This window comes from Denticeps clupeoides, chromosome 16, assembly GCF_900700375.1.
Source record: "Denticeps clupeoides chromosome 16, fDenClu1.1, whole genome shotgun sequence".
In the NCBI taxonomy this organism is placed as follows: Eukaryota; Metazoa; Chordata; class Actinopteri; order Clupeiformes; family Denticipitidae; genus Denticeps; species Denticeps clupeoides.
Window position 1 is genome coordinate 7,568,296 of NC_041722.1, and position 26,790 is coordinate 7,595,085.

General features: G+C 41.2%; 1 protein-coding gene across 1 annotated transcript; it reads left to right on the top strand.

Annotated features, from left to right (window-relative positions):
• The first annotated feature begins 14 nt into the window (after positions 1-14).
• Positions 15-25,956, top strand: homer2 (homer scaffold protein 2). Its single transcript, XM_028957079.1, has 9 exons — positions 15-430; positions 8,052-8,208; positions 16,077-16,208; positions 16,321-16,413; positions 17,202-17,341; positions 17,793-17,949; positions 18,349-18,459; positions 22,699-22,779; positions 24,501-25,956. Exons 1-9 carry the CDS (start codon positions 426-428, stop codon positions 24,687-24,689), a joined length of 1,065 nt encoding a protein of 354 aa, XP_028812912.1. The 5' UTR covers positions 15-425; the 3' UTR covers positions 24,690-25,956.
• The last annotated feature ends 834 nt before the right edge of the window (positions 25,957-26,790 follow it).

Sequence of the window (26,790 nt, forward strand, 5' to 3'; positions counted from 1 at the left end):
CTGATCCAGCGAGCAGGTGGGGATCCGCGCAGTGTCGCTGCTGCTGCTGCAGAGCCGCGCTCGCTTCTATTCCCAGTCCAGCAGGGAGCGGACTGTACGGCGTCCATTCTCTCTCTGTCTGTCTGTCTGTCGTATTCTCAGTAGATCAAGAAAAGTCGACTGAGGTCTTTTGCGTGGAAGGACGCAAAGAAATCTATATAATAATCAACTTCAAATGGGAAGAGACTGGCTTTGGCGAGGAAGATCCGAGTCGCGTTCATGAGTCGAGGCGATCATATTTCACTTCTGTATATCTACTCCGGCATGGACTCGTCCGAGAGCTAATGTCAATTTGATTTTATTACTTTTTTTTTCTTTTTCTTTCTTTTTTTAACGTGTCTTTTAAAAGATTATCACGTTCGGATCTGTTTGTGAACTCCGTGGAAATGGGGTAAGTGCCCACAAGAGAGCATTTTTTATTTATTATTTTTAATATATATGTATTTTGGATTGATTGGTAGTTGACATGCCTTTAAATGTTAATATTTTTACACTTTATGCAAACATATTTATTTCAATCTAATTTATAGTATTGGTGCTATTATGTCTGTAATTAGTACATGAGTGACTGAATTTTCAAATCACCAAACTCTCCTTTTATGGCCTCTCACAGTCACATTTTAAACCCTAAACCACGCTGTCAGGTGAATCGTGTGACCCTAACCCCACACTTATTTATCAGATCACATTTCATCAAAACTGTCATTAAAGGGAGGTTTAATGCAACTATGCTGTCATGGTTTTTATGCCACCTCCACCGGGCAGGATTGTGTAAAAAAAAAAAAAAAAGTCAGACAACCGAGCCCACGCATGAGCAAGCCTCTGCTATGCAAACACTAATTCGCTGGGAAATATGAGGATGGAGTTCAGATATTTCTACTCCATCAGTCATCATCATCATCATCCTTGACCGTATTTTCTAGAGTTTGTGACGAGACTTTTTTTCTTTTTTTTAATGCCAATGTAAATGTAATACTTACGAAGATTGTGTGTCACCAGATATGACCATCAGATTTTTAGAGGCTGCTATTGTAATGAAAGCCTGGTGGCATCTCAGATGTCTGGTGTGTTTGGTGTTCGGTTGGGAAGGACATTGTTTCCTGAATGTGCGCTTCTGAGAAGAGAAACCTGTCTGATGTGCCTCCACTCGGCACCTTCATGCCTAGAAGTCGCTTGACCGGTTTGTGGCGTCTCACGAATGGGCGCTTGCGCAACTGCGTTGCCGGGGCTGCTCCCATGCACCTTCATCCTACAAATATCCAACCCCACTACCTGTTTACAGCCGCCCATACCAAAGGGCGCTTTCCTCCTTTGCTCCTGCGTACAGATAACGCCATGCGTCCCTTTGCTTTTGCCAGATTCGGTGTTTGTTTTGGCCTCCCTGCCTGGAGACTGGTCATCTACTGTAACTCTCATTGCTTATGAACCATTTGCACCAAGCAAGTTTGGTGTGAATTGAACAAAGAGTGAGTTATTGCAGTTATTTATATCCAAAATTGCTTCATTTGGGAAGTTTAAAAAAAAAAAAAAAAAAAAAAACTCTATTTCCAGTTATACAGTAGGTCTTCTTTGCGTAGAACTTTCCATAATTACTATGGGTGCCTGATTAGTGCAGCCATATTGATTTTCGAGAGGCCTGTTTTTTGCCCCCCACAGGCGTATTTCCAGAAGAAGCTTATCGATCAACTAGACAGTTCCTGATCAGTCCGTCCCATGCCGAATGGCACGCTCATTCCTGGAGTTCACACTCCAGATTGGTGACCAGATGAATTGTCCCTCAATAGCTATGGAAATGTCAGATGCTTACAGATAAAATGTGGTACTGTCAGTGGTGGCATGTCCGCCATGTCACACGCCGGCTCCACAAATTCAGGTTGGGGGGGTTCAGTATGTGAAACGGAGCACGGTGAGCCAGCTAAAGCTGCAGCTGTCTAAAAACAAGCTTGGAATGAATACAGAACTGTCCTGCAGTCCTCTGTATGCCACAACAGTTGGTGTGATTCAGGAATAAAGTATTGCATTTTGTTAGTCTCTGTGTTCAGAAATTGCCTCGTGGTGATCTGAAGACTGCCAGAATTGACCCTTTAGTCCAGGATTTGCCGGTTTTAACTGTGGAAGGACGGTCATCAAAGCCACTTAATCAAAGGCTTTAGAAGTAGGTGACCCGCCACTTACCACAGGGTTCCAAACGGCGTAGAATAAAGACCATTGCGCCATTTGAAGCAATGCCGACACTATGGTTGAGTGTGGACTGGTTCTGTGAAGTTGCAGTTCTCGTCCCCTGCAGACCCGGGTTGGTACACATGATGACTTGCTATGAGAATCATGTGATTGGAGCGACCCGCTGGGTGTGTGGCACCCAGGGGTTGGAGAGGTATGTGAAAGATGCCTTTAGTGTCTGATGTTTTGTAGACCTGGGTTAAAGAATGGGTGGGGACTCACTTTCTTTCCTACACCCCTGTTTGATTAATCGTGTGTAATAATTGAGTGGCGTGGGCGGGTCTTGCCAATTCACCAGCGTCCACATACCCTACTCGATCAAATGGCCAAAGACAGTCACCTCCTCATACCAGCGATCAACAGATAAGACTGTCTGGCCATCTACATGTTTCCCTCCAATTTGTCACATAAATTATACAGGTCTATTACAAACAGATAAAAAAGAGAATCAATGATGGTCCGTCTTAAATCAAAGCAGCCCCTGCATTGAAAAGCCACACCTATTAACACATTGACTGCTCTTAAATGCACTGGCCAGTCAAGACGAGGTCAGACAGAGACGTAATCGGGGGAGAGTTTGCTATTTAAAGTACGCTTGGAGTAGTAGCCAGGACTCTGATCCTAATCTGAAGTCAAGTGCGGTGGCCGACTCCCATTGATTTGTCTTCTGCAACACAGACCCTGGTGCCTGCTTAGCGTGGCCGAGGAAGAGGGTTCAAGCCGCCGGGTGACATTTTCTGTGCCTCTGTAACGTGTGACTGTTGGGGTCGGGGCAAACATTATTACTTAAAGGCTGGTAAATGAAAGGGACAGGCCAGCGGGGATTGGGAGTCTTTTTAACCAGATGGTGGAGGCCATGGCCATCTGTTGTGGTCCGCATCACAGTGGTTCCCCATGTTCTCCGAGAGTGAAAATTACGCGACGGGAGCACAGTAATCGTTCCCCCTGTTCGTGAACTGGTCTTATATCGCACACTTCCAGTTACATAATTACATTTTGGTCACAGTTCTGAAATCTGCAAAAAAAAGAATAATTTTTTTTTGTTTGTGATGGAGCACTTAGTCCCCCACGTTCTTCCCACCTTGTTAATTGGAACGTTCTGAATGCATCCTCAGTACGATCTGGCACAAGTACCTTCTACTTATCCAGAAGGTCTGCAATGGAGGTGTTTGTTTTCAGTTTTTAACGTGTTAACTTGTTTTGTTATACAGTATAGATTCTTTGCATTTTAATGGTTGAAATGTCAGGCGAAACAAATCGATGTCCAGAATAAATGAGCTGACCCTATTGTTTTTAAAGCCATCTGAGAATTAGGTCTTGCACAGTGTCCCTTTTTGGAAGTTTGGCCTGGATGATTTATTACTTTTGGTGGAGTGCAGTAATCAAATCCTTGTCCAGATCAAGTGTGGACCGCAAAATGTTCGTCAGCTTGACAATGTTCCTCAATTAAGTCTGCTGTGTGTGTTTGTGTGGGTGAGAAAAGTACTGTTATTCTGATCAGATGCAATTTCATATTCGCAGCCTGTAACTAGACACTTTACAGCTAGTTTTTTTTTACCTGTTCCTGCGACCATTAGTGCATGTGTTTAGAGCAATGTTGTGTGTTGGTTTTTAGAGGGCAGCCATGTCCCCACCAGCCATATAGTTGTTGGACTTACTGCATGTGAACCCTTCATATATGTAAAAAATAATCCTGCAAGATCATTATAGTAAGATACAAAAGTGTATTATCTGATTTGATTCGATGTGTGCATTTGTACCTGTTTTGCAAATTTTTTTTTTGGGGGGGTGGATTCGGTTAAGAGACGGGGAAAATTGCGACATATGGTTTCATTCACACAGCATTCCTTGTATAGCTTGTATGTCCTGAGCTGCTTCTTACAAGAACAGGTACAATGGCATTCTTTTTCCGTACGCCTTGGTGGAATTCTGGGAATGCATTTGACTGCATGCGTTTGGTGTGCGATCTTTAGACTTGTACACGGGTTGTTTATTTGATTCTTTATGGGCTTTTATATGGCCGCTCAATAGACTCACGGTGATTAGGTTGGCTTTGCCTTCAGCGGCCTGTTGCGCAGCTTCAGTCACAAAGCAGGGAAGGCTGACTGGGGACATCATTCTGCGTCTTTAAAGATACGTTTGCTTATGCATGCAGCATGGCTGAATTTAGTTTCTTCCCACAAAATCTATTGTGACCAGTAAATTTGGTGTTCCTGGACGTCTGCATGCTCCGTACTTTTCCCCCTTCCTACTGAGGTATGGACTTAAGAGGGGTTACATCCCCCTTGCCGGTAAATAATTCAAATTCAGATGCATTTGGCTTGAGCTGATTTGAAAGCAGAGCGCACATGGAGCTCCACGCAAAAACTGTAAAATTGCTTGTCAGTCATTTCAGTCCTGCAGAGAGAGAATGGTGATGCTTTTAAATACCACCAAAGATGTTCTCTGTGAAGACGAAGATGAGGTTTGAACTAGGATGAAGGTTGTTAACGGCGATCAAGGTCACAGATGACCAGTGTTGTCCTGATCTGTGTTTTTTCTTTGAATGAGTCAAGTGTAATTACAGTGATGGCTGAAGAACCGTGTCTGGCTGACGCCGAAGCTCGCATTTCAGATGTGTACTCGACTGTACGGTTTTCCAAATGCTACATGCTTCAACTCCACCATTGTTCTTGTGCCATATTAATGCAAGACTTCTGAACAGCATTTTAATCCTCTGTCATTGGCTATATTGTTTTTTGTAATTTTTGCTATAAGCATATTCTTTCACAAGAAATGTCCCCATTTTCCATGCAATGAGCTTCAATTGAAAATATTTAATAATTAATAAATTAGAAATAATTATTTGCATTTGTTTTATTTGTCAGAGTCCTCCAATTTGCAGTCATTACACCTTGTCAATGTCACTTTGTAGAGAACTTTTTTTTTTGTGACAGATAAGTTAATGCAAGTGACAGACTTGCATTAGTGAACACTGTATTCCATTATCCTCAAGACCAAATGTTCCTCTCTACATTTATGCGGCCATTCAATCAACCGCAATTTCCAGCTACCAGTCATTTACGACATTAACAATGTCCGGACAGGGATTTTGATCGTTTTTGTGTTCCTTCAGTACACATGTTCAATTAGACTGCAGTTCGGGGTGTATGTAAATGCAGTGTTTTGTAGTAAGAGGTGTAATATTGTTTTGAGTCTAATTGTACATGTGAAGGATGGGATTTGAACAGCATTTGCACAATTAAAAAACAATATTAGTGTATTATTTTAGCATTTTAAAAAAAAATCATTCTCTTTGAGTTATAGAACTGTTATTTACAAAAAGGCCATTGTGCCCCAAATAGATTAAGACTGAGATTAGGATTAACCTGGAACACTGAATTTAATTACTCTCAGCACAGGGATGTGATCATTAACTTACAGACCCATTTTTTGATAATCTGCATTATTTCATAATAATGTATCGGGAAACTATAATACTGAGCTTCAGTCAGCCCAAAATTTAGGCTCTGGTTCCAGTGACGTGTTGTGATTATGTATTTTCCAAGGGAGCCATAGACTTCTGAAACAATTCCATTAAGACCTTTCTCATTCTAAAGGCAGATGGGAAATTTTACACAAATCTTGTATGAAATTTGCCCTGTGGGTTTGGGGGTGTCATCTTCTTGCAGGCTGGTTAATAAATGGTGTAAAAGGGCTGGGGTTAAAAACTCTTACAAAATCAGAACACTTTCCACAAACTGATATTGAAAATATCCACATGCTCTGCCACCATACAAAAAGAAAATCAATTTACTAGATCAGACACACAGGTAGCCTTTGTGACCTTTTCAGTGTCCATTGAATGACCGCATGAAAAGCTTAGATGACATTTGATGGCCCTTTTTCACAAGACACTCTTCAATGGACTATGATTTTTCAGAACCAAAATATATGCAAAATATTACATACATTTAAATAATATTTCACAATTTGGATGTTACTTCAGAATTTATATTTGTTTTAAAACAAATTATTATGAACCAAACGACTTGTATAATGATTCATTATAAGTACCGGATTTCATGTCATAGATTTGGGATTAAAAATAATAATTGCTATTAGCAATAAACTGTGAAACACACATTTAAACATAATGATAAATGCAATGAATTTCTCATTAACTATGTTCTAATAATTCTCTAATAAACAGTCCCTATTATTACTCTGTTGATTTGTGGATTTTGGTACTTTAGGGTGAAGGTCAGGTAACGACCTTGGTTCGGCTGAGTGTATTTGCGTGCCACGTCTGTATTGAGTAAGGCTGAAGCGTCCGTTCTGCGGTAGAAGCTGCCAACTGTAGTGACAGCCAGCCAGAGACTGGTGGACCCGTGTGGTCAGAGCCTGCATTACTGGAGATCCCAGACGGGGCTTCTTTTATTCACCGGAATTCTGTCGCTTTTAATTTTCCATTCATCCAAATCATCGTCCCTATTGATCCTCTCTGCCGTGATTTTTCCTTCCCAACAGCGGATTGCAACATGTCTCCCCTTTTGTTCAAATAAATGCGATTCCACAGTTTAATTTGCCACGTTAGGTAGGATGCACTACCGAGGGGGTCTTTATTCTGTTCATATCAAATAAATGGCTCCAAGCAGGCGATAGGCCAGAGAGATCTCACAACTGCTCTCATGGTCTGCCGAGGGATTCCCATGTTTTAATTACGAAGCACAGACCCAGCACATTTTGAACAAATCAGGTCATTCAGAAACCTGACTGATACTGTGAAGTATTATAAACGTGATCCTTCAGTTTTTTGCTGTCTATTTAACGCAGGATATAAATATTTATATCAGTATTTAAATGTAACGCTCTCCCTGAGACTGGTTTTAATAAACTGAAGCTGAACGTTGCATTTTTAAAAAAACGAGCTGACAAGGGGGTCTCATGCGAGGCAGTCGTTTTTTAGCGTGCGCTCGTTCTTTGCTACTCAACCACCCTGAGATTTACAAAAAGGTGCTGATGTGTTAATAGCTGTAGTTGTCACATGGGATTACAGGTAATATTGCATTATCACTCTTCTGCAGACTGTGAGGGCTAACATCATTTAGTCAGTCTTAAAATAGGCAGTGTGTATGGCTAACACACTATGGAGATATATAAAGAGAGAGAGGCTGACTGGTTATATGGGTAGGAGGGGTCCTGCTGTTTCTAAGTATATGACCATTATTTATTATTATTATTTTTAAATAAAAAATTAGCTGACATTTTAAATTTCGCTATTTATCCAGATCCCTATGAATTTAACATTTTCTGTAATAGGAATGGGTCATATACTCGATTTATCAGTGAGATTTGCAGTGTAATAACTGACTATTGGGACCATCGAGTATAAATCCTGACGTTGGTGTTAATCAGACAGCATGTGCTTAGCTTTCAAGGTTCACGTCTCCCCGCCCATCCAGAAAATGTCCCCGCCGCTTGCGAGTTTTGTACGTGAACCTGCGGAGATAGGTGAAAGTCACCGCGATTTCACACTAATTGACATTAATTGGAGTTGGAGGCGGGCCGCTTCGTTTTAAAGCAAACTTTTAATGTTTTTTTTTTAACTTTTAATGACTATTTGTTTGTGAGTGTGAGTCTTAATCCAGTGGTGCTTCCTTATTCGACACATTTATTTACACCTAATTATGTATCCAAAATATGCAGATATAAATGGACTAATCAGATTTTTTTTTTTCCTAATTATTTTTAATTTTAAAGTTTACCTTTTCTGTATTTTAATGGCTTTCATTTGTTTTCTTTGTCTCTAGGGAGCAACCAATCTTCACCACCAGGGCTCATGTCTTCCAGATTGACCCCACCACAAAGAAGAACTGGGTCCCTGCCAGTAAGCAGGCCGTCACAGTATCATACTTCTACGACAGCACGCGGAACAGCTACCGCATCATCAGTGTGGACGGTGCCAAGGTGAGCGCCCTCGGTGTCACCTTCTGGAAGAACTTGAGAGGTTCTCTGGTTCAGAGGATGGGAGCCAGCCTGTTAATCTAGTAATGTGGGGATGACGCGTAATCAAAAAATCTGCAGCTATTATAATCATTGCTTATCTGTATATTTCATTCTATGAATTGTGCAGAAAAGGAGAGCATCTTTCGAGTTTTGTTTGGTTTTGGTCTCAGGAACTTGAAGTAAGCAGCTGTCCATATGAAGGTCCCGTGTGCCGGTGTATTTTTCCTTGGTCTATTTTGGCCACTTTTGATAAGGAATGTTAACAAGCCTCGCTAACGTCCTCTTTGACTGACACGAGTGGCGTCTGCTGCTGCTCCAGAGGGTCCCTTTAAAGGTCATCCGGAGGAGGCATGATCCTGTGACGTGCAGCCTTCACCCTCGCCCTGCTCGTCTAAATTGAGACCAGTTCACGTTTCCTCGCCACTGGAAGTCCTCGTCGCAGTGCTTGCAGGAATTCTGCATGAAAACCGTGCCGCTACTTCACAAATTCTCTTCGGCGTCCCTCGTCTATCCCCTTGCCAGAGCCTTATGTTGTAGGTTTCCATGGAGATTAGTGCCCTCGTTGCTGAGGGGCTGTTTGATTACAGCGAGATCTGTGTGTCTCAATCTGCCAGCATGACTGATAGTGGAGCTCAGGGTTCAGAGCGAGCCCACCAGGGGTTTCATTCGTACAAACAGTCAGATGGATGTGCGTTGCTAGCCTGGTTCTTTCCTGTGTCTGCTGTTTTGCTGTATAAGTATCATTGTATAAACAGTCAAATAAATATGCAAATGATGAATGGCAATATTGGATAAATAAATTACACAAATTGTTTGCTCATGACCTATACAACATTATTACATTTCCCATCATTCATTGCACATATAGTATACAGTGTCACATAGGATATGAAAGTGATTATTTGGATATTGTGATGTGAGTTTTTGGTGCAGGCTTGGCACTGACCGGCTGAAGGTGCTTCCTGGTTCCTGACGCAACCTGAATTTTGGAATTTCCCACATTTGTGGTCATGCCCTGGTATTGTGTTCAACAGATTTCTTCCTAGATGTTGAGGTTACTGGCAGAAGCTGCCATTTCAGACTGATTTAAGATCAGTTTGTTGTATCTTGTAGATCTGTGTAATGTTGATCATAATTAGTTTTATTCTACTTCTTATAATTTAGATATTTTATTGATCTCAAATGGTCATTCAGGATAATTCTATTATGAATATAGTGCCATAATATAGTGTTTTGTTTTTTAGGTTTAGCCTTTTACGTGTTTTGAAGTTATAGTCTTTTGTAGATATCCAGTACGATAGCGAAGTATTTCATGTGTTATGCATTTCTATTTCTATTCTGTTGTTTTTCTGAATGGCCACAGTCCAGTATCAGCTGCTGTTCACGCTTGGAGAATGTTCTAGAGCAGAAAATGGCAGGCCAAAATAAAACTAATTCAAGCCAGAGCATATGGCTGGAGCCTGGTGGTATGTAGGGCATGAAGGGCAGGTCAGGTCAGCTGCCGGGTGCAGGGAGGGTAAGCTGGACTGCTGCTGGTTAAATGTATTGAGCCCTGATCTCGATCTGCCCAGAGTATAATGCAAATTGAGAGTAATCACAGTGTGTCATTTCCATCTGAGACATGTGTATGGTTGTGGGGTTTGAGCTGTTCTTGAGCTCTGTACTGGTATTTGGAAATGTTCTGGGACTGGTGCTTAAAGTGTGTAAAAGCAACAACAACAACATTTATATCTTATATAGCCCAAAATCACATCCAGTATGTCTCAATGGGCTTTGACAGGCCCTACAGTTGACACCCCCCACACTTGACCCTTCTGCACACAAGGAAAAACTCCACACAAAAAAAACTCTAGGAGAGAGAAAAAAAAAAGAAAGGAAGAAACCTTGGGAAGGAGTGATACAGAGAGGGACCCCCTTCCAGGGTAGTGTGAGCCTGCAAATGGTGTCAGTGCAGCGTTGGATATGATCTAAAGTCCTACGGTTGTAGGGTTGGAGAAGTCCAGGATGTATTCAGTGTCATGGTCTAGATTACGTGTCCATAATGGTCCATTTGAAGATCCCTGAAGCTGTAGTTGTAAGCCTCCCCAACACACGATTTTATCACAACCAGTTCAATCTCAGCTGCTCACCTCCATCAGCTTCTCCATCACAAGAATTTGGTGAGAGTTTCACCATGGCGTGTAGGAGGAGCTGCGTGCTGTAGTGCCACCACCATGAAGACGAGATTATTTGAAGCCAGTTTGAAATTTTTATTTATTTATTTTTGCCACACACACACACACACACACACACACACACACACATATATATATATATATATATATATATATATAGCTAAAGATTTAGCATGAGTATTGTATTTGAAATGCCATTTATATAAAGATTTTACTTAATTTACAAATGTTTGCAAAACAAACATGTTCCCAAAACTGCCAACATTTATTACTTTTAACAAAACAAGTTTTACAAACAAGGTTTTTGTTGAAATGCTGGACTTTCGCCCATTGGAAGTAATAAATGTTGGGAGGTTTGGGAAGATGAGAATTATTCTTTTTTTATATATATATACCCTATTAGGTTTTTGAGGACTGAGAAGAATGCTGATACTCTTACGTACGAAACTGGAACCTACGTACAAGCTCATATTTCATGGTATTTAAAGCACGGCAGACTGAAACTCCCAGAATAATTGGGGTTGCGGTAGTAGATGCGCTATTCCCTCGAAATGTTTCGTCACATTCAGGAAACCAGCTTTCCTCCGCCTCCTCGGGGGACCAGAAAGTGATATCATTGCTCATGTTCCCTGACAGCCTATGTTCTGCCTTTATGTTCAGACAGACTGGCATCTGGCAGGCAAGTAAGAAGGCTCCCTTGCTGGGTGTGTAATCTTTCAGGAGCTGGAAGTCTGCCTGATCTGCATAATACCTCTTCAGTTTCACCGCTCCTGCTGATTCGAAGAACCACCTGTTTGGGCCTCACTTTCAAAAAAAAAGTTCACTTTGTCTTAGCCAAGGGTACAAGGGGTTTCATCAAAAGTATTACCAGGCAGAACATAGCGTCTGAAGTCATTGAGATGGCCCTGAAATTACTTGAAAGGACCTTTGTTCATTCCTACTCATGCAATATTTTCCATCCACTCATTCTTTTTAGCATGACACAATAGGAATTTAATGACCATTTTATTACTATAGCCCTCCGGGCGGGTTTTTAAAAGATCACATTTTAAATTGTTGCAAATTGCTCGTATTGGCTAAATCTCAGCTTCTTTTTCAGTCCTCTGAAGGCATGTGCAATTCATGTTTTTTTTTTTTTTTTTTTTTTTTTTTTTTTTTTTTTTTTGCCCAGTAGATAATTAGATTTTGCATTTATACCATCATGCAGGATGAGGATTTATTGGATCTAGGACAATGGCTGTGAGGTTTCAATGGAAATAGCACAGAGTCAGCAGTCAATGTGGTGCCAGCAGTCCGCTGACTGCACCCAACCTGGCCAGAGCTGGATTCTGACCCGGGTCTGGGGTTATGCGATGCAGACAGTGTCGCTTGTGGCCATGGCTTATTTTCCCACCCAGCTGCTACTGTCAACTCAGGTTATGACCATGTAACAGCATCACACCGCAACGTTCATGCCTGTTCACCACTGAATAGGGTCTTTTAGGGCTTTTGATATAATATATATGGAGGTGTATCTGTACAAATCAAGCCAAAAGGAAATGTTTGTACTGGGATGTTGGTAACTTGGTTTTACGTCACTTCCATTCTATTTCCATGGGAGCGGTTTAAACACACATACTTCATCATGATGCAAGCCACTGCTGAACCCTTCCTAAGTTAAAGTTTTATATTATTTAAGAGTAGCTATATAGTTTTTAACTAGGGGTGTATAAATTAATCATACTATATAATCGATGCATCGCAATGCAGACGTGGACCATACCATGGTGGCTTTCAGAGTACACATGTCGGTCCAAATTGGGTAGTCAGATCTTTCTGCCACTTCAAAACTGACACACGAAGCGGGAATGGAGGAAAGGTTGATCTTAACAGTCTCTGAGTGTACAGAGATCTACAATACGACATTATCGTCTTACTGGGAGTTTAGAAAACCGATCTGTCTGAAAGCGGCAGAAAACCAATGAGCAGAAAAACGGTCCGTGTTCATTCCGCGCTCACCTGACTCCATGGACGTTTGATCTAGCCATTTTTTTCTGCCGTTTGTGGCTTCAGTGGAGGAAACTCTGGTGCAGCATGCAGAGAAAGGAGGCCTGCCAGGAAGAAAGAGAATCACGCCGCTGCTGGGGTTTCCATCACACTCTCAATTTATTATGCTTACAGCACATCATTCCTGCCACACCCGGGTAAATGTTTGTAACCGATGGTACATGAGACGGGGACCTTCCACATACCAAATGTTACTTCTTTCATGTAATGCAAACTGAAATAATAAAGGGAACACAGTAGCTTGGCCAAGTCTACTCGGTTCCTCTCCTTGGTGGAGAGTCTATCTGCATCAGATCCTAAATGTTGAGTATTGTACCAGCAGCTTAAAATGATTGTATTTTCAGAAAATTATTGATTCAATAAATCCATTCTGATTTAGAATTGCAATGCAATTTTCATTTAGACATTACTCGGAAAATCTGCTTTGATAACACGTATCATAGGCTGTGCATTATAGCGTATAGTGCAACTTTTACCTACAGAACATTTGTAAAAACCACAGTGCCTCTACCTAAAACTGGGGGGGTTTCCCCCATTCATTTAGTAATACTGTAAGTCTGATTGCAATGTTGCACATGCTTACTCTTTGGGAACTGCAACTCCGGCATGCAAATCCATGTTTAAACCACTTATCATTGTTTATTTTGTGTGTCACCACGTGTTCGACAACTAAAGCACTGCATCATGGAATCTGTAGTTTTCTGTAGTGGGATGACTGTTCATTAACAAGGGTTAGTATGTTTGTGCACCCAGATGAAATCAGAGATCTTTACCTGGTTGTGCTAATGAAATAACTTATCGTACATTTTCGGATTTTTGGGATTATTTATCGTACAGAGGGCAACGCTGATCTGCATCAGGACCGGGGCACATGACACTATGCTGTGGGCGGAGTTAAAGGGGAACTACCAGTATATATGACTGTTACAAGGTGAGCGTGGACAGAACACCGACAGTTTTTCTGCTCATTGTAGCAAATCACACAGGTGTAGCGTCCACATCGGCGTACGAGATCTTTACTCTTGTATTTGAAAAAAATTATGTGACAATTTATGGGATCCATCGCGATGAATCTGTATAATAATGTAATATTATTATTCTTTTTTTTTTTTAATTTTATTATTGTGATCACTTGTTTATTTTACAATCTTCATATTTTACATGTTCTGTTTTAAACACCTGTTTTACTAGTGGTAAGGCCTAGTGGGTAACACACTCGCCTATGAACCAGAAGACCCAGGTTCAAACCCCACTTACTACCATTGTGTCCCTGAGGGGGGACTGTCCCTGTAACTACTGATTGTAAGTCACTCTGGATAAGGATGTCTGATAAATGCCGTGAATGTACACACAAGCCCATCAATGGAGACATAAGTGAACAGGAAAGTGTGTGTGTGTGTGTGTGTGTGTGTGTGTGTGTGTATGTATGACAGTGATTTTTATATCCAATCGTTACCCAGATCACTCACATTTTCACTTAGTGTGAAGGCAACAGCATGATTCATTTCTTTTGTCTGTGTGTGTTTTCTGTAGTCATGTGACTTCGTCCTCTGTCATTGTGGGGACAGTCAGGGCATGAGTCACCCCGTCTGTGCGTTGTTCCTCACAGAGCCTTGGAGTTAAAGACGATGCAGCAGCATCCGTGGGTGGCAGTTTCAGAGACTCGCTCTAAAGCTCCCTTTTATTTTGGGCACTAATTCCTGCCTCCACGTTTAATCTCTGTGTTAAGAACAGTTTTGTGCTCCCCACCTTGCACCTGTCATCTGGCCATATTTCTATTCGTTTTTTCTAAATGTTAGATGCTCCAGCTATTTTCGTTTTAGCCATGTCGATGTAAAGGAATGCTGCATTTTTAGGGCGTGAACCCCCCCTTCACGCTTTTATCCAACACGTCAATGCGCATCCTGGCAAATACAGTCAAGACTCTTTTAAGAGATTATAGTGAGAAGCGGAGCGAGCTGATGTGTATGGAGAATGCAGATAAAAACACAAAGGCTTTGCTTGCGCGAGTGAATTTTCGAGGCTAGGTTTGGAGTCGACGTTGTTTATCCAATTACGGCCCACAGGATCAGAAGATGCCATCAGGAAATACTCGTACCGCCTCCCGTGCTTGAGTTTGAGCTGTTTCACCATGTAAATGGCTGCAGATTTTTATTTATTAATTTCTTTTTACCCAGCGGAGTTCCATTTAAGATCGCGTCTGTGTTAGATGTGGACCCCCCCCCCCAGTCAGTCCATTAGGACGCCGCTTTCTAGAAATTGTGTAAGTGATGAATCATCCGGATCACAGGGGAGATGCTGCAGTGGAGCTGCCGCCGTAGCGAGGGGAGCAAGCGGTGAAAGAGGAGACTGATGGCACTAATTTATACCCTTAAATCCTCATCTCTGACGTTGCCACGAGACGAAGGAGGCACCATAATTAAACTGTCTGCTATTTTGATGCGACCCCGCCTGTCAGACCCAAGTTTCCTTCCATTTCATTTGAAAATGATAACTTGGCACTCAGACAAAATAATGTTGTAATGATGTTTGTCATTAGATAAAGGTCTGTTTCTGCACTATGCTCCCATTTAATGTAAAGGAACACTGGAGATTAAACCCTTCTGTTGGATTCTCCAAGAGCTGTAGTTTTAATCTCTAGAGGTCTTACTGATCCTGGGGTGAATGAAACTGTGATGGGGATTCTGGTTTTAATCCAGTGCCTGGTTCTGGTCTTTTAAAAATATATGTTTATTATAAGATATATTTACTAAAGCGCTTTTATTATTGTATTTAAATCCCTTTCTTCATTAAATGTTTCAGGCATTATTTCGACATGATTTTTACTTCATTTTAAGTTGCGGCCTGGCCTTTTTGGTGAAGTCGTTCCCAGTAAACCTCTGAAGAGAGATTCTTGCCTTGATCGTTAGGAAATAAGATGCCCCAGATATCAAGGGAAGCTTCTCCTCTCCCCTCTGAAGGGCTACCTCACCCTGCTCAGCCAGGCGAGGTCAGCGCTCTGTATTATGAGTCTTTTCAGGGACAAAGGGTAGATTGTCCCCGTCGAAGTCAAAGGACCTTTTCTTTTTCTCATCGAATAATGCAAGACTGTATACAGTATATGTAGAAATTATTTAATTCCACCAGTCATCAGAATAATAATAATAATAATACTTTTGGATTTAATTACAATATATTTTTCTCCAATTTAATATATGAAATGCCTACATCTGTACAAGTAGATTCTGAGGAAAGATTCAGACTTTGGGTTGTTTAGTAGAAGTGTTCAGTTACTCAATTGAGAGTAGCTGTGGTGTCCCCCCCTGTAGTGGTGTCATAGTTTTGTATGAAGAATATGTACTTTCTGTTTTTTTCTTTCTTCAAGATGTCTGTGGAGACTGAACCAAATGGATGATATAAATATTATTAATGACATCATCCTGTAATTATCGGGGGAGCTGTTAATCATGCAGTCACTCTGTTAGCATTGTGGCCTTTGGATTTCAGAGTCTTTTAAGGTCCTATTTAGTATGAAGAATATGGTAAATTTCTGTTTTATGTTCATTGTTTTAATATTACAGCAGAGTAAACTTAATCTACATGACATACTTGTGTGTCACTATTTAACAGGTGATCATCAATAGCACAATCACACCCAATATGACGTTCACCAAGACTTCCCAGAAGTTTGGCCAGTGGGCGGACAGCAGGGCCAACACCGTTTTTGGTCTCGGGTTCGCCTCGGAACAGCAACTCTCAAAGGTATGTATTTTAGATGTTCATCCCACACAGTTCCTTAACGATTACTGTTTTTTTAGTCCCAAACTGATTTGTGTTTTTTAATGGCAAAATGCTTGGATTCGTTTGCCAACAGTTTGCAGAGAAATTCCAAGAGGTGAAAGAGGCAGCAAAACTGGCAAGAGATAAATCTCAGGAAAAGATGGAGACCTCAAGCAACCATTCCCAGGTAACATGGCCATGTCTCCTGCTTTTCAGCTCTCATAGATATGAGTAGTGAAGGTTGTGCGACACCTCAGGTCTGATATTGCCGCCTCTCGGCTGATTTAACGAAAGATTGCGAGCTGTAAATCTGTTGCGCAAGGTCAAAGATTAAGGGTCGTTTGTCACGCCACAGGGACTGGGGTGCAGAATTATGTCCCGATGTTGAAAATAGACCAAAAGAGAGAGAGCGCGAGAGATTTACCATATGGAAATAAGGCACCCTTTGGGTGGGCATATACACATCAGGGGCATTTTTAATTATTTTGGACATTGACGTCATGCTTTCGCTTGACGTTCAATTTCCTGAGGAAAATTGAGTTAAGTAAGCAAGCCGGGGCATTCTGACTGGCCCCACATATTCATCATTTACGCCGTTTTATGCTGCCACATGCTGCTTTTATGCAAATAATACTTTTTAATACTAGTTTTGTCTGCTGTGCTTTACCTAATGACTGTGACTGTGCATTTATTTCTGCATTTCTGAGCAGGTACTCTTTGAATAATTAACTATTGCACAGTGCCGTAACACAGCAAAGCAGCCGTATTTGCCACAGTTGAAGTGATTTAATAAGGATTTGCATTTTGAACCTGTTTACATTGTCTGTACCCGTCTCCTGCTGTTTCCTGAGAGTAGAGGTTTTACTAATAAGGTTTAGCGGCGCGTGGACAGTAATGTGGACCAATTCCCTCATCCTCCCTGCAGAAAATGAGAGAATTTTGCACTCCGTCAGCAGTGCTCTTTTTCCTTGACAGGAATCGGGCCGGGAGACTCCCTCCTCCACACAGGCTTCCAGCATCAACGGTACAGACGATGAGAAGATTTCTCACGGGGGGCCCGAGAACGCAGTGTTGCAGAGCGAGAATGACCGGCTAAAGACGGCCATCGAGCAGAGGTAATCCGGCAGGGATGGGACAACGCTCCAAACGATCTTGTTCATAGTCATGGTGCAAACAAAATATTTCAGAATACAGTGCAAACATTCACAGAAACTGAAATTGGCTCTTGGTGCAGAAATGCATTTTTCTTAAAAATTAAGTGGAATTTATTTCAATGACGTTCAAGGGTCTTTGCGTAATCTTACGTCCCAATGTAGAGTTGACATCATTGTGCATCAACGGTGTGTGTTGGAATTTGTATGTCATCACGGTTGTGTCATTGGACATCACATTGGACAAAAAAATGGAAATGTTTTTCATGTCAGTTTGCAAATGTATCCAAATAATTTCGATTTCCTAAGAGTGAAATATTTAGTCAATTTTGTTGTCACCGGCCCACATTGCCAGTAGAATTAGAATGCATTTTGCTGACATTTATGTCTACATTTTTTTTTTTTTTTTTTAAAGCAACACCAATGCCAAGAAATGGGAGACTGAGCTGCAGACTCTGAAGGAGAGCAATGCCCGGCTGGTGGACTCCCTGCAAGAGTCCAACGCCAATGTAGAGTCGTGGAAGAAACAGCTCACCACCTGCAAGGAAGAGAGTGAACAACTCCGGAGCAAGGTAGGATGACGACAGCCCAGGCATTGCATCAAGCAGGGGTTTAGGAGATTTTTTTACAAATTTTTTTTACTGTTTTCCTAATCTTTGACAGTGCAAGAAATAAACAAAATGGCGCATCTCCCATATCAGCTTTTTTCCTCTTCCGTGCGAGACTGTGAAATTTTAAGGATGTGGGTTATTTGTATCAATACACAAGCTGTGTTTATGGTGGATTATAATAACAGTAGGGCACCCAGTCATAGTAGGTATTTGACACCCGCCCCCTCGGTTTGTGTCAGGAACTGTATGGCGTGGGGTATTTAGACAATAAATAATAAATATGGAGGTGGGGAGGGGGGGTTGTGCTCCGTATAGCGTGCTGGGGAAAAGAACACGTGTGAGTGATGTTCCGTCTCTCAGATCGTAGAGCTGGAGGCCAAGTGCAATGAGGTCAACCAGGAGAAGGAGACAAATGCCCAGCTGAGCGCCAGAGTGCAGGAGCTTGAGGCCGAGCTTCAGGACCGAGAACAGGTGCAAACACCTCCATATCTCTCTCTCTCTCTCTCTCTCTCTCTCTCACACACTCACTCACTCACTCACGGGCTTACATAAGTGGTGAAACATGGACTGACGGGGGAAAATGATGAGGGCGCTGCCACCCATCACATCAAAATGCTGTATATTCTAGACTGGGGTATTTTTTTTGTCATGCTATATGACATGTAGCGCTTTGGCGACGTTCGCCGGTGACATGCGCTGTTTAGAATTCTCGACTACAAATGCTGATTAATCTATCTGCATGTTTGGTTTGCGGTCGTAGTATCGATGTGACTATATAGCAGAGGTTGTGTTTGTGATGTCCACTGAAACAAAATGTTTTTATTATTATTTATTTATTTGAGAACAGGTGATGTAGAGTCTATTTTTGGCAGTTTTGTGTGTGTGACAGCGGATCTGCCAACACTGCTTGACTACTTAATACCAGAGGTGGAAAGTAACAGATTACATTTACTCACATTACTGTAACTGAGTAGTGTTTTGTAATTTAAGTAGCTTTACGCAAGTACATTTAACCAAAGTATTTTACTTCACTACATTTTGGGGGGAAAACAGTCACAGAGTAAAAAATTAGATACAGAAGAAAGAAGATCACAGACTAGCACCTCATTATGAAGCAAGTGCTGAGTCCAAAAGTAGGTAAATTACCAGCCAATCAAAAAAAAACAATGGCTACTCACCAACCAATCAGAAAATAGCAGTATTTTATCTGGGCTAAATACAACATAAGGTTTTGGCAAATTTATTAAAAATAAGAATAACTGAGAAATCACATGTACATATAAGTATTAACACAACCTTTTTCTCAGTACTTTGTCGAGGCCATTAGAGCCTCAATATTTTTTTTTATATGATTCTACAAGCTTTGCACTCATATCCTTGGCCAGTTTCACTCATTCCTCTTTGCACCACTTCTGCTGTTGGTGCACAGACATTTTAAGATCTCTCCAGAGATCGGATTGAAGTCTGGGCTCTGGCTTAACCACCCAAGGTCCTGAAGCCACTCCTTTGATATCTTGGTTGTGTGTTTAGGGTTGTTGTCCTGCTAAAGTTTGAACCGTTGTCCCAGTCTGAGTTCAAGAGACCCTCTGGAGCAGGTTTTCATCCAGGATGTCTCTGTACTTTGCTGCAGACATCTTTCCATCTGGCCTGACTAGTCTCCCAGTTCCTGCTGCTGAAAAACATCCCTACAGCATAATGCTGCCACCTCTATGCTTCACTGTGGGGATGGTATGGTGTGGTGATGAGAAGTGTTTGGATGCCTCCAAATTGATTGGTGGATTGCTGCAGAGGTGGTTGCCTTTCTAGAAGTTTCTCCTCTGTCCTCAGAGGACCTCTGGAACTGACAGAGGGAACATTGGGTTCTTGGTCACCTCCCTGACTAAGGTCTAGGCCCTGATCGCTCAAATTAGGTCTCCAATCCAGCTCTAGGTCCTGTTGGTTTTGAACTTCTTCCACTTACGAATGATTGAGGTCACTGTGCTCATTGTCACCTTCAAGGCAGAAGAATTTTTTTCTGTAACCCAAATTTGTGCCTTCAGACAATTATGTCTCGGAGGTCTATACGATTATACAATGAATTTCAACACTCCTAGTCATTATGGGGTGTTTTGTTTGTGTGTGTAGAATTCTGAGGGGGGGAAATTATTTAATCCATTTTGGAATAAGGCTGAAACATAACAAAATGTTGAAAAAAATGTTGAATACTTTCCGGATGTACTGTTTATGCTTTCTGCCTGTTTATTCCATACATTGCAAAACAGTTTGAGCAATGTAGTCTAATTCTGTAGTATTCTGTGGGGCAGGGCACTTTTTTTTTTTCATTTCTTATATCATCAGTCAGCGTGCTCATTTGTCATTAAAGACAATTGATAAATTTATGTTTGAATGAACAAAAAGCATTAACAAAAATTTTGTTAATATGGAATTTAACATTTTTCACAGTTCTGGATACTTTTATTTTGCCTTTATTTAGTTTTTCATTGTGATGTTTCAGTTGGACCATACAAATCACTTTTGTGGCCAACTGTCCTTAATGTGTAATGGGGTGGTCTGAACATTAGTTTGTACATTTATACCAACTGAAACTTTGTATTGGATTTATTGCTAGTCCTTTTTTACATCAAGTTATTGAAAGTAACAAAGTAACTTTAAACTCAAAGTACCTTTTTAAATCAAGTATTTTCTTTACTTGAGTAGAATTTAAGCAAAGTTAATTTTACTTTTTTTTTTTTTTTTTTTTCCATTTCTGCTTAATGCATGTGACTAGTCATAATTGGGAACTTGTTACCGATAACTAGCTAGCAATCCTTTGTGTTTATTTAATACTTGATGTAAGCACTGACCACACCCAAAGTGTTATATAATTTTAAAAATAGGCAATTTTCACGTTAACGTATTAGTGTTTTATTTGTTAATTATTTCCTATGACTTACACTATGAAAATGTCTAAATTAACATTAGCAGGTAAGAACAGCAGTTTGAGAAATTTCAATCCTCTTTCAGCTCCAGTTGAATGGCATGCAGTGGGCGCTCTCAGGCTCGATGTAATTTTTAAAAGCACAATGGTGAATGCGGCCAAACCTTATTGTAAAGACCAATAGAACCGTAAGTGGGTGAACTGGATTTCCTGGTAGTTGGGTGTTTGGTGGCTCCGATCACCGTGTGACTCCAGACGGCTGCTCTTTTAGCAGCAAGCTCATTACAAGCCTCAGAGGATAATGTTGAAGGAAGGAGGCTTCGGTACCGCACTTGCTTGGCCAGACCTCAGGAACTGCTTATATTCCTGGAGAAAATTATGTTTATTCTTATGCTGCCATTTGAAGTCAGCTGGTTTAACACACACACACACACAGAAACGTCTGGTTTGGTGGCTTAAATGTTTTCCTTTAATTATTGATTCCTTTTTGCATAATTTATTAACCTTTTTTTTTATTTATTAACGTGGTACTGAAGCATTCCCAAACTTCAGCAGTCAGGGACAGCCTTGTCAAAAGCAAAAACTTCCTTTCTGAAACATGATTGATTTGCTCTCTTAGCAGACGTATTTCATTAGCACTAACCCTCCTTTTCTCTTTCAAGTGTCAACGAGGGCATCTTTCATGTAGCTGACAGTAGGTGCGGGGAGGGGCGGGGGGGTTGGGAGTCACATGGTGGCATGTCACTTGGGTGTCACTTCTCTACTGCAGTGTCCTGTATTTTGTAGGCACAGTGAGCTGCTCCCAGACCTGTCAGATCTGTTTTCCATGACACAAACATAAGATATTACAAAATGAATTAGAACTATTAATTGGCATACTTACAAAGAATGATGTTGTCAAAGCCACATTTGCTGTTCCACCCGATATTCAACTAGTCTGACGTAACAGTTATATTGTTTCTTTAATCAGTGTGACTGGTTTTGGCTGAACTGGGATAATTGGAAATGGTTTTGTAATCATCAGTGAATGTTGCATTAGTGAACACAGATTAATTGTTGCTCTTTGTATATGTAGATATTCCATTCCACAGACAGCCATTTCCAGCTACCATTGTCACTTATTGTAACAATATCTGGACTGTATTTTCTGTGTACAGCTTGTATAACAGCGTAACTTTGCTGTCCCCTCAAAATACCTAAACACACACCCTTTAATGTCTAAACAAATGTGTGTACACCCCAATGTGAAAATGTCCAACATATAGCACAAATACCAAAAATAAGAAGCATTCACCAAAATGTAGTTTTTATATGTATAATTAGTAATCACCCATTTTGAACAGTGTAATTATTGCGTAAATAAATGTGCAGCTACTCATGTTCAGCATGTTTGGTTTGTTTGTAGCCCTTAACGTACAAGCCGGCAGTTATCGGCCACTTGCTCTGGCTTGTCTCTGGTGACATGCTGCCAGCTGGAGGACCCACATGTGACCGTTCATCTGTCGGTGCCTGTGTCGCACGCTGGAGGCTTATCTTCAACCACTGTAAACTGTGTTTCACATATGGTGGCATGTGCCTCCGTCCGATCCCCTTGAAGCGAAGTACACGCATGTCTGCCTCCCCTTTAACATGAGCCATTGAATTTAAAGGGTGCAACAATGATTCAGTTTTAAGCTGTATTCTAAATCTTTGTTTCAGTGGATCACAGGAAATGTGCAAATTTCGCAATTCTGTCTTTGTTGCAGTAGCAGAGATGGGGAGAGAGCTTATGTCTACTGTGAACTGTCTTTCAGGAGCTGGAGAACCTGAGGAAGCAGGCAGAGATTATACCCCAGCTCATGGCGGAATGTGAGAGCATCACCGGGAAACTGCAGGTAAATACAGCAGCAGCAAAGACAATATTAACTCAGCCTAGCAGTTAAGGAAGTGGCCCCATAATCAGAAGGTTGCCGGTTCCAATCCCGATCCGCCAAGGTGCCACTGAGCAAAGCACCCTCCCCACACACTGCTCCCCGGGCGCCTGTCATGGCTGCTCACTGCTCACTAAGGGTGATGGTTAAAAGCAGAGGACACATTTTGTTATGTCACAGTGTGCTGTGTTACAGTGTATCACAATGACAATCACTTCATTTTCATGTATTTCTAATATCAAGAGCAAACCTGGAGCAGGGAAACCTTAAAAATTCTAAAGATCATTATGCAGCAGATATTTACCAGTTTAGCATGCGTTTGTTTACAGGTATGCAAATATGAAATATTATTCAGGGCTGGGACTGTACAGAATATATGCAACAGAATACAAAAATGTCATTCAGTCCATGTTATATTTACAATACTATAAAAAAATTGTCTGAAAATCTTTGCTGTGACAAATCTGCTCTGCATGCTTACATATAGATATGTATTCATATTACAGTCCAAAAAAATATTAATGTTGGTATTTTGTCAATGGGACTTCCTCTATTACGTTTAAGTTAAAAAAATCTATTTGCATAAAAATGAAGTGAGCGCTTACATTAATTTACATTTATTTCTAATAATCAAAAATGAAATGACAAATTCTCCACCTAGAAGTCCCACATCAAATAATGATAAAACACTCCTGTTTTATATTAAAATATTTATTCTGAATACACTACTTTGTTTTGCAACAGCATGTACTACTGAATACGATTAAGGCAACATATTCAGGCAACATATTGAGCCATCACTACTATTTTGACCAACCCTGTATTACACACACATGCCTTTAGCTCTTCACTGTGTGGGAGAGGCATTGTTCTCAGTTGCATCAATGATATGGAGACCGAATCCACATGTATTATGTAAAGATATGAAGCGCTTTAGACTGGAGAACACAGGTCCATTTATGTCAATGGAATGCGAACTGGTCACACAAGCTTACATTTAGGTCGTATCCACCCTCATTGTTCTTAAAATTGTCTTTTTGTTGACATCATTAGCATCATTGTTTCTGCCATTCCTTTCTGTGAGAAGCAGGTTGGAGTGCATTGTTTAAGGTTCTGAGAACATCATCTTTCCCCAGAACCATAAGTCATACGTTTTTTTTTGTTTTTTTTTTTAACCTTTTATATTCCAACTGACCGGTAGTACCCGATGCTGGGACAAGTGGGAATGCTTCCAACAAGTAGGCCGAAGCCAAATGTTGGTGTGATGCAGTTTTCTGCATCTGTTAGTCTTCTGTTATCCATGCAGTCAGGGATTTCATTTTCCTGTTGATGTCCAGGAGACTTGGGACGTGCGCTCACGTAAAAGAGCCAAAGTCAAAAGTGCACACATGGCTGAGAGACACCCCCCAGGCCCTGCGTAGAACTCTTGTCATACTTGTCATTTCTAAAGAAGAGATTTCGACAGGTTCACACACTTGGCAGAACTGAACTTGTGTATATTAAAGTATTTTAAGGTGGTACCCGGGGAGTCCGATCAGGTTACAGTCAGCTGCGACATTCCTCAAGCTGCAAGTAGAGCCTTCCTAGCTGCACCTGCTAGGCTAGATTTAAAACCCTTTTTTAATTTTTTTTAACTCTGTTTTGTGTGCATATTTGCTTGAATATTTTCCTTTTTTATTTTTCAGGCTGCAGAAATCACGAAAAAAGAGCTCTCCGAAAAAATCGAGGTTCTCCAGAGTGACATTGAGGACGGCCGCCAGAAGCAAGGGCAGATTAAGGGCGACCTGAAGAAGTTCATGGACGTGTTGGAGGGCAAGATCGACGAGCTGCACGAGGTCCGCCAGGGGCTGTCCAAACTGGGCACCGACAACTGAGACCTCGGCAGGGGTTGCGATGCAGGGACTTGACGTCGCGTGGGCACGAAGGCGCCACGCCCCTGACTGGATTCTGTGTGCAATGGAAACTCAACCAAAAATAAAGTTTAAAAAGAAAACATACAAATAAAATCAACATTGCCATGAGGGGGGGGGGCTGCCGATACCCAGAATGCTCAACCCGATCAGCCTGCTTTGCGGCAGCATTCTGGAATGTGGCACAGTCATGCTCTTGATAACATGCCATATATTATATGGGTAGATGCATTTGTAGAACGGGTGGCGGGTTCTGTCTGTCTGTCCCTCTTTGTGACCGTGTTTTCCTCTTGTCTGCTTGCTGTAGTCATTGAACGGCTGTATTGGGGCACAGAGGGTTTCTCAAGGGCTAAAAGGTGAGAAATGGGGTACGTGGCGTACGGTTGCAGTTCAGGTGTTAGAATAATAACCCACCGCAGTTGTACTGGTAGAATGCGCCTCTGCTGTCTGCATTTGTCTTTTGCAGTGATCTCAGGTTGGGCTCGAGGACAGTCTGATATGCACATACATGAATGGCAATTCCACGAAGTGCCTCGGTTTGGACTTTTGTTTTTGTTTGTTTTATTTTCTCAAGATTTTATGAGGATAAATAACCACTTAGGTGTTTCTACAAAGACACAAGAAAAGTTCCAGAAGGAAAAAGTGGTGCTGACTTCTAGGAAACCGGTGAAAGGTGTGAGATTTGGAGACCAGCCGGCACCGCTGAGCACATCCTATGGATGTTGCGCCTCTCATGCAAACGTGTATGTGCATAGGACTCCAAGGTCTGGATTGTCTGTAACCGATGCGAAGGCGTACAGTGCTTGTACCTAAAACTATGCTGGGAAAGTGGTGTGTAAGGAGTGCGGTGTTCAGTTTTGTTTTGATTTTTTGCATTATGCCGTTTGTCCATTTTCACTATTTTTTAAGTTAACGTGAGAGGATGTGCTTCCAATTGTCACTATTTTGTCTTTACTTTTTGTATTGTAGTGTGTTTCGGGTTCAAGGGATGTGCCATTTGCTGCTGGAGTTTTCGTTTTTTTTTTTTTCTTCTCCGCAAACCAAGCGCAACTTTGTTTCACAACTTTTGTGCGAGTGCCTATAGATTCTGTTTCACTCTTTCCAGCAGTGACCCTAGCATCTAAAATTCTTACATTTATGTTCCTGACACTGTCTCTTCTCTGGGTGCATTGTCTGTGTTTCTTTTTTTTTATTTTATTTTTTTTTTTTTTTGGTCCTGTATACTGCTGTTTTACCCCCTTTTTTTTTTTTTTTTTTTTTTTTTTTTTTTTTTTTTTTTTTCTTCCTTAAAATGTGAACCCTAGCTTCTGAATTTGAAATGGAGAGCTGCAGCCTCCAGGTGAAAGAATCTCTTTAAGTAACATAAGTGGGGAAAAAATGATGCTATATATGTGTGTGTGTTTTTTCTTCGCAAGGTACTAATCTCTACAGAGCTGGCAACCCCTGAATAAACCTCACACCCTCTGCAAGTGACCTTCACTAGGGTCATCTATGCTGATACAATATTGACCTTACAACACTTGACAACCATTTTCTCCTTTTCACTTTTTGTGATTTTTTTTTCCCTTTTCCCTGAACAAAATTGTATCATATAGAGTTGATACCTGTTGAAAATATAGTTTAACTACAAATTTATTGTATGGGTGTTTTTCTTGTTTGTCCCATTTTCTTCACACTCCTTACATCTGTAGTGGGTGTTGTTCCCTGTGCACCATTATTATTATAATAATACTAATGATAGTAATAATCTGCCTATTCATCTTTCCAGAGGCGGCACTGAAAGTGCAGCTCCGCTGTCAGCAGTGTGCCAGTTCACTCTCACGTCAGGTAACGACTCAAGTAGAAGTGGGAGTGAACTTGGTGCCGGTCTCTCCTTCCCTTTGTGGAAATAACTGCAGCAGCCATGCAGTAGGACATGTTGCCGTGGCAACTTGATCCCACACACTCCTCTTATTGATTCAGCCATCGTTGCAATGTAAATTATTCTACTGGGGGTGAAGGCATTACAGTCCCATGAAACACTGGGGACGTCACTGTGATGGCATCCCACCACGCTGTCTCTATA

What these genes read in the sequence shown, in the direction of transcription:
- homer2 (XM_028957079.1), top strand. An exon ending in CCTCAAGCAACCATTCCCAG is followed by an intron (nt 16,414 to 17,201) that starts GTAACATGGCCA and finishes TTTCCTTGACAG; the next exon opens with GAATCGGGCCGGGAGACTCC. An exon ending in AAGACGGCCATCGAGCAGAG is followed by an intron (nt 17,342 to 17,792) that starts GTAATCCGGCAG and finishes TTTTTTTTAAAG; the next exon opens with CAACACCAATGCCAAGAAAT.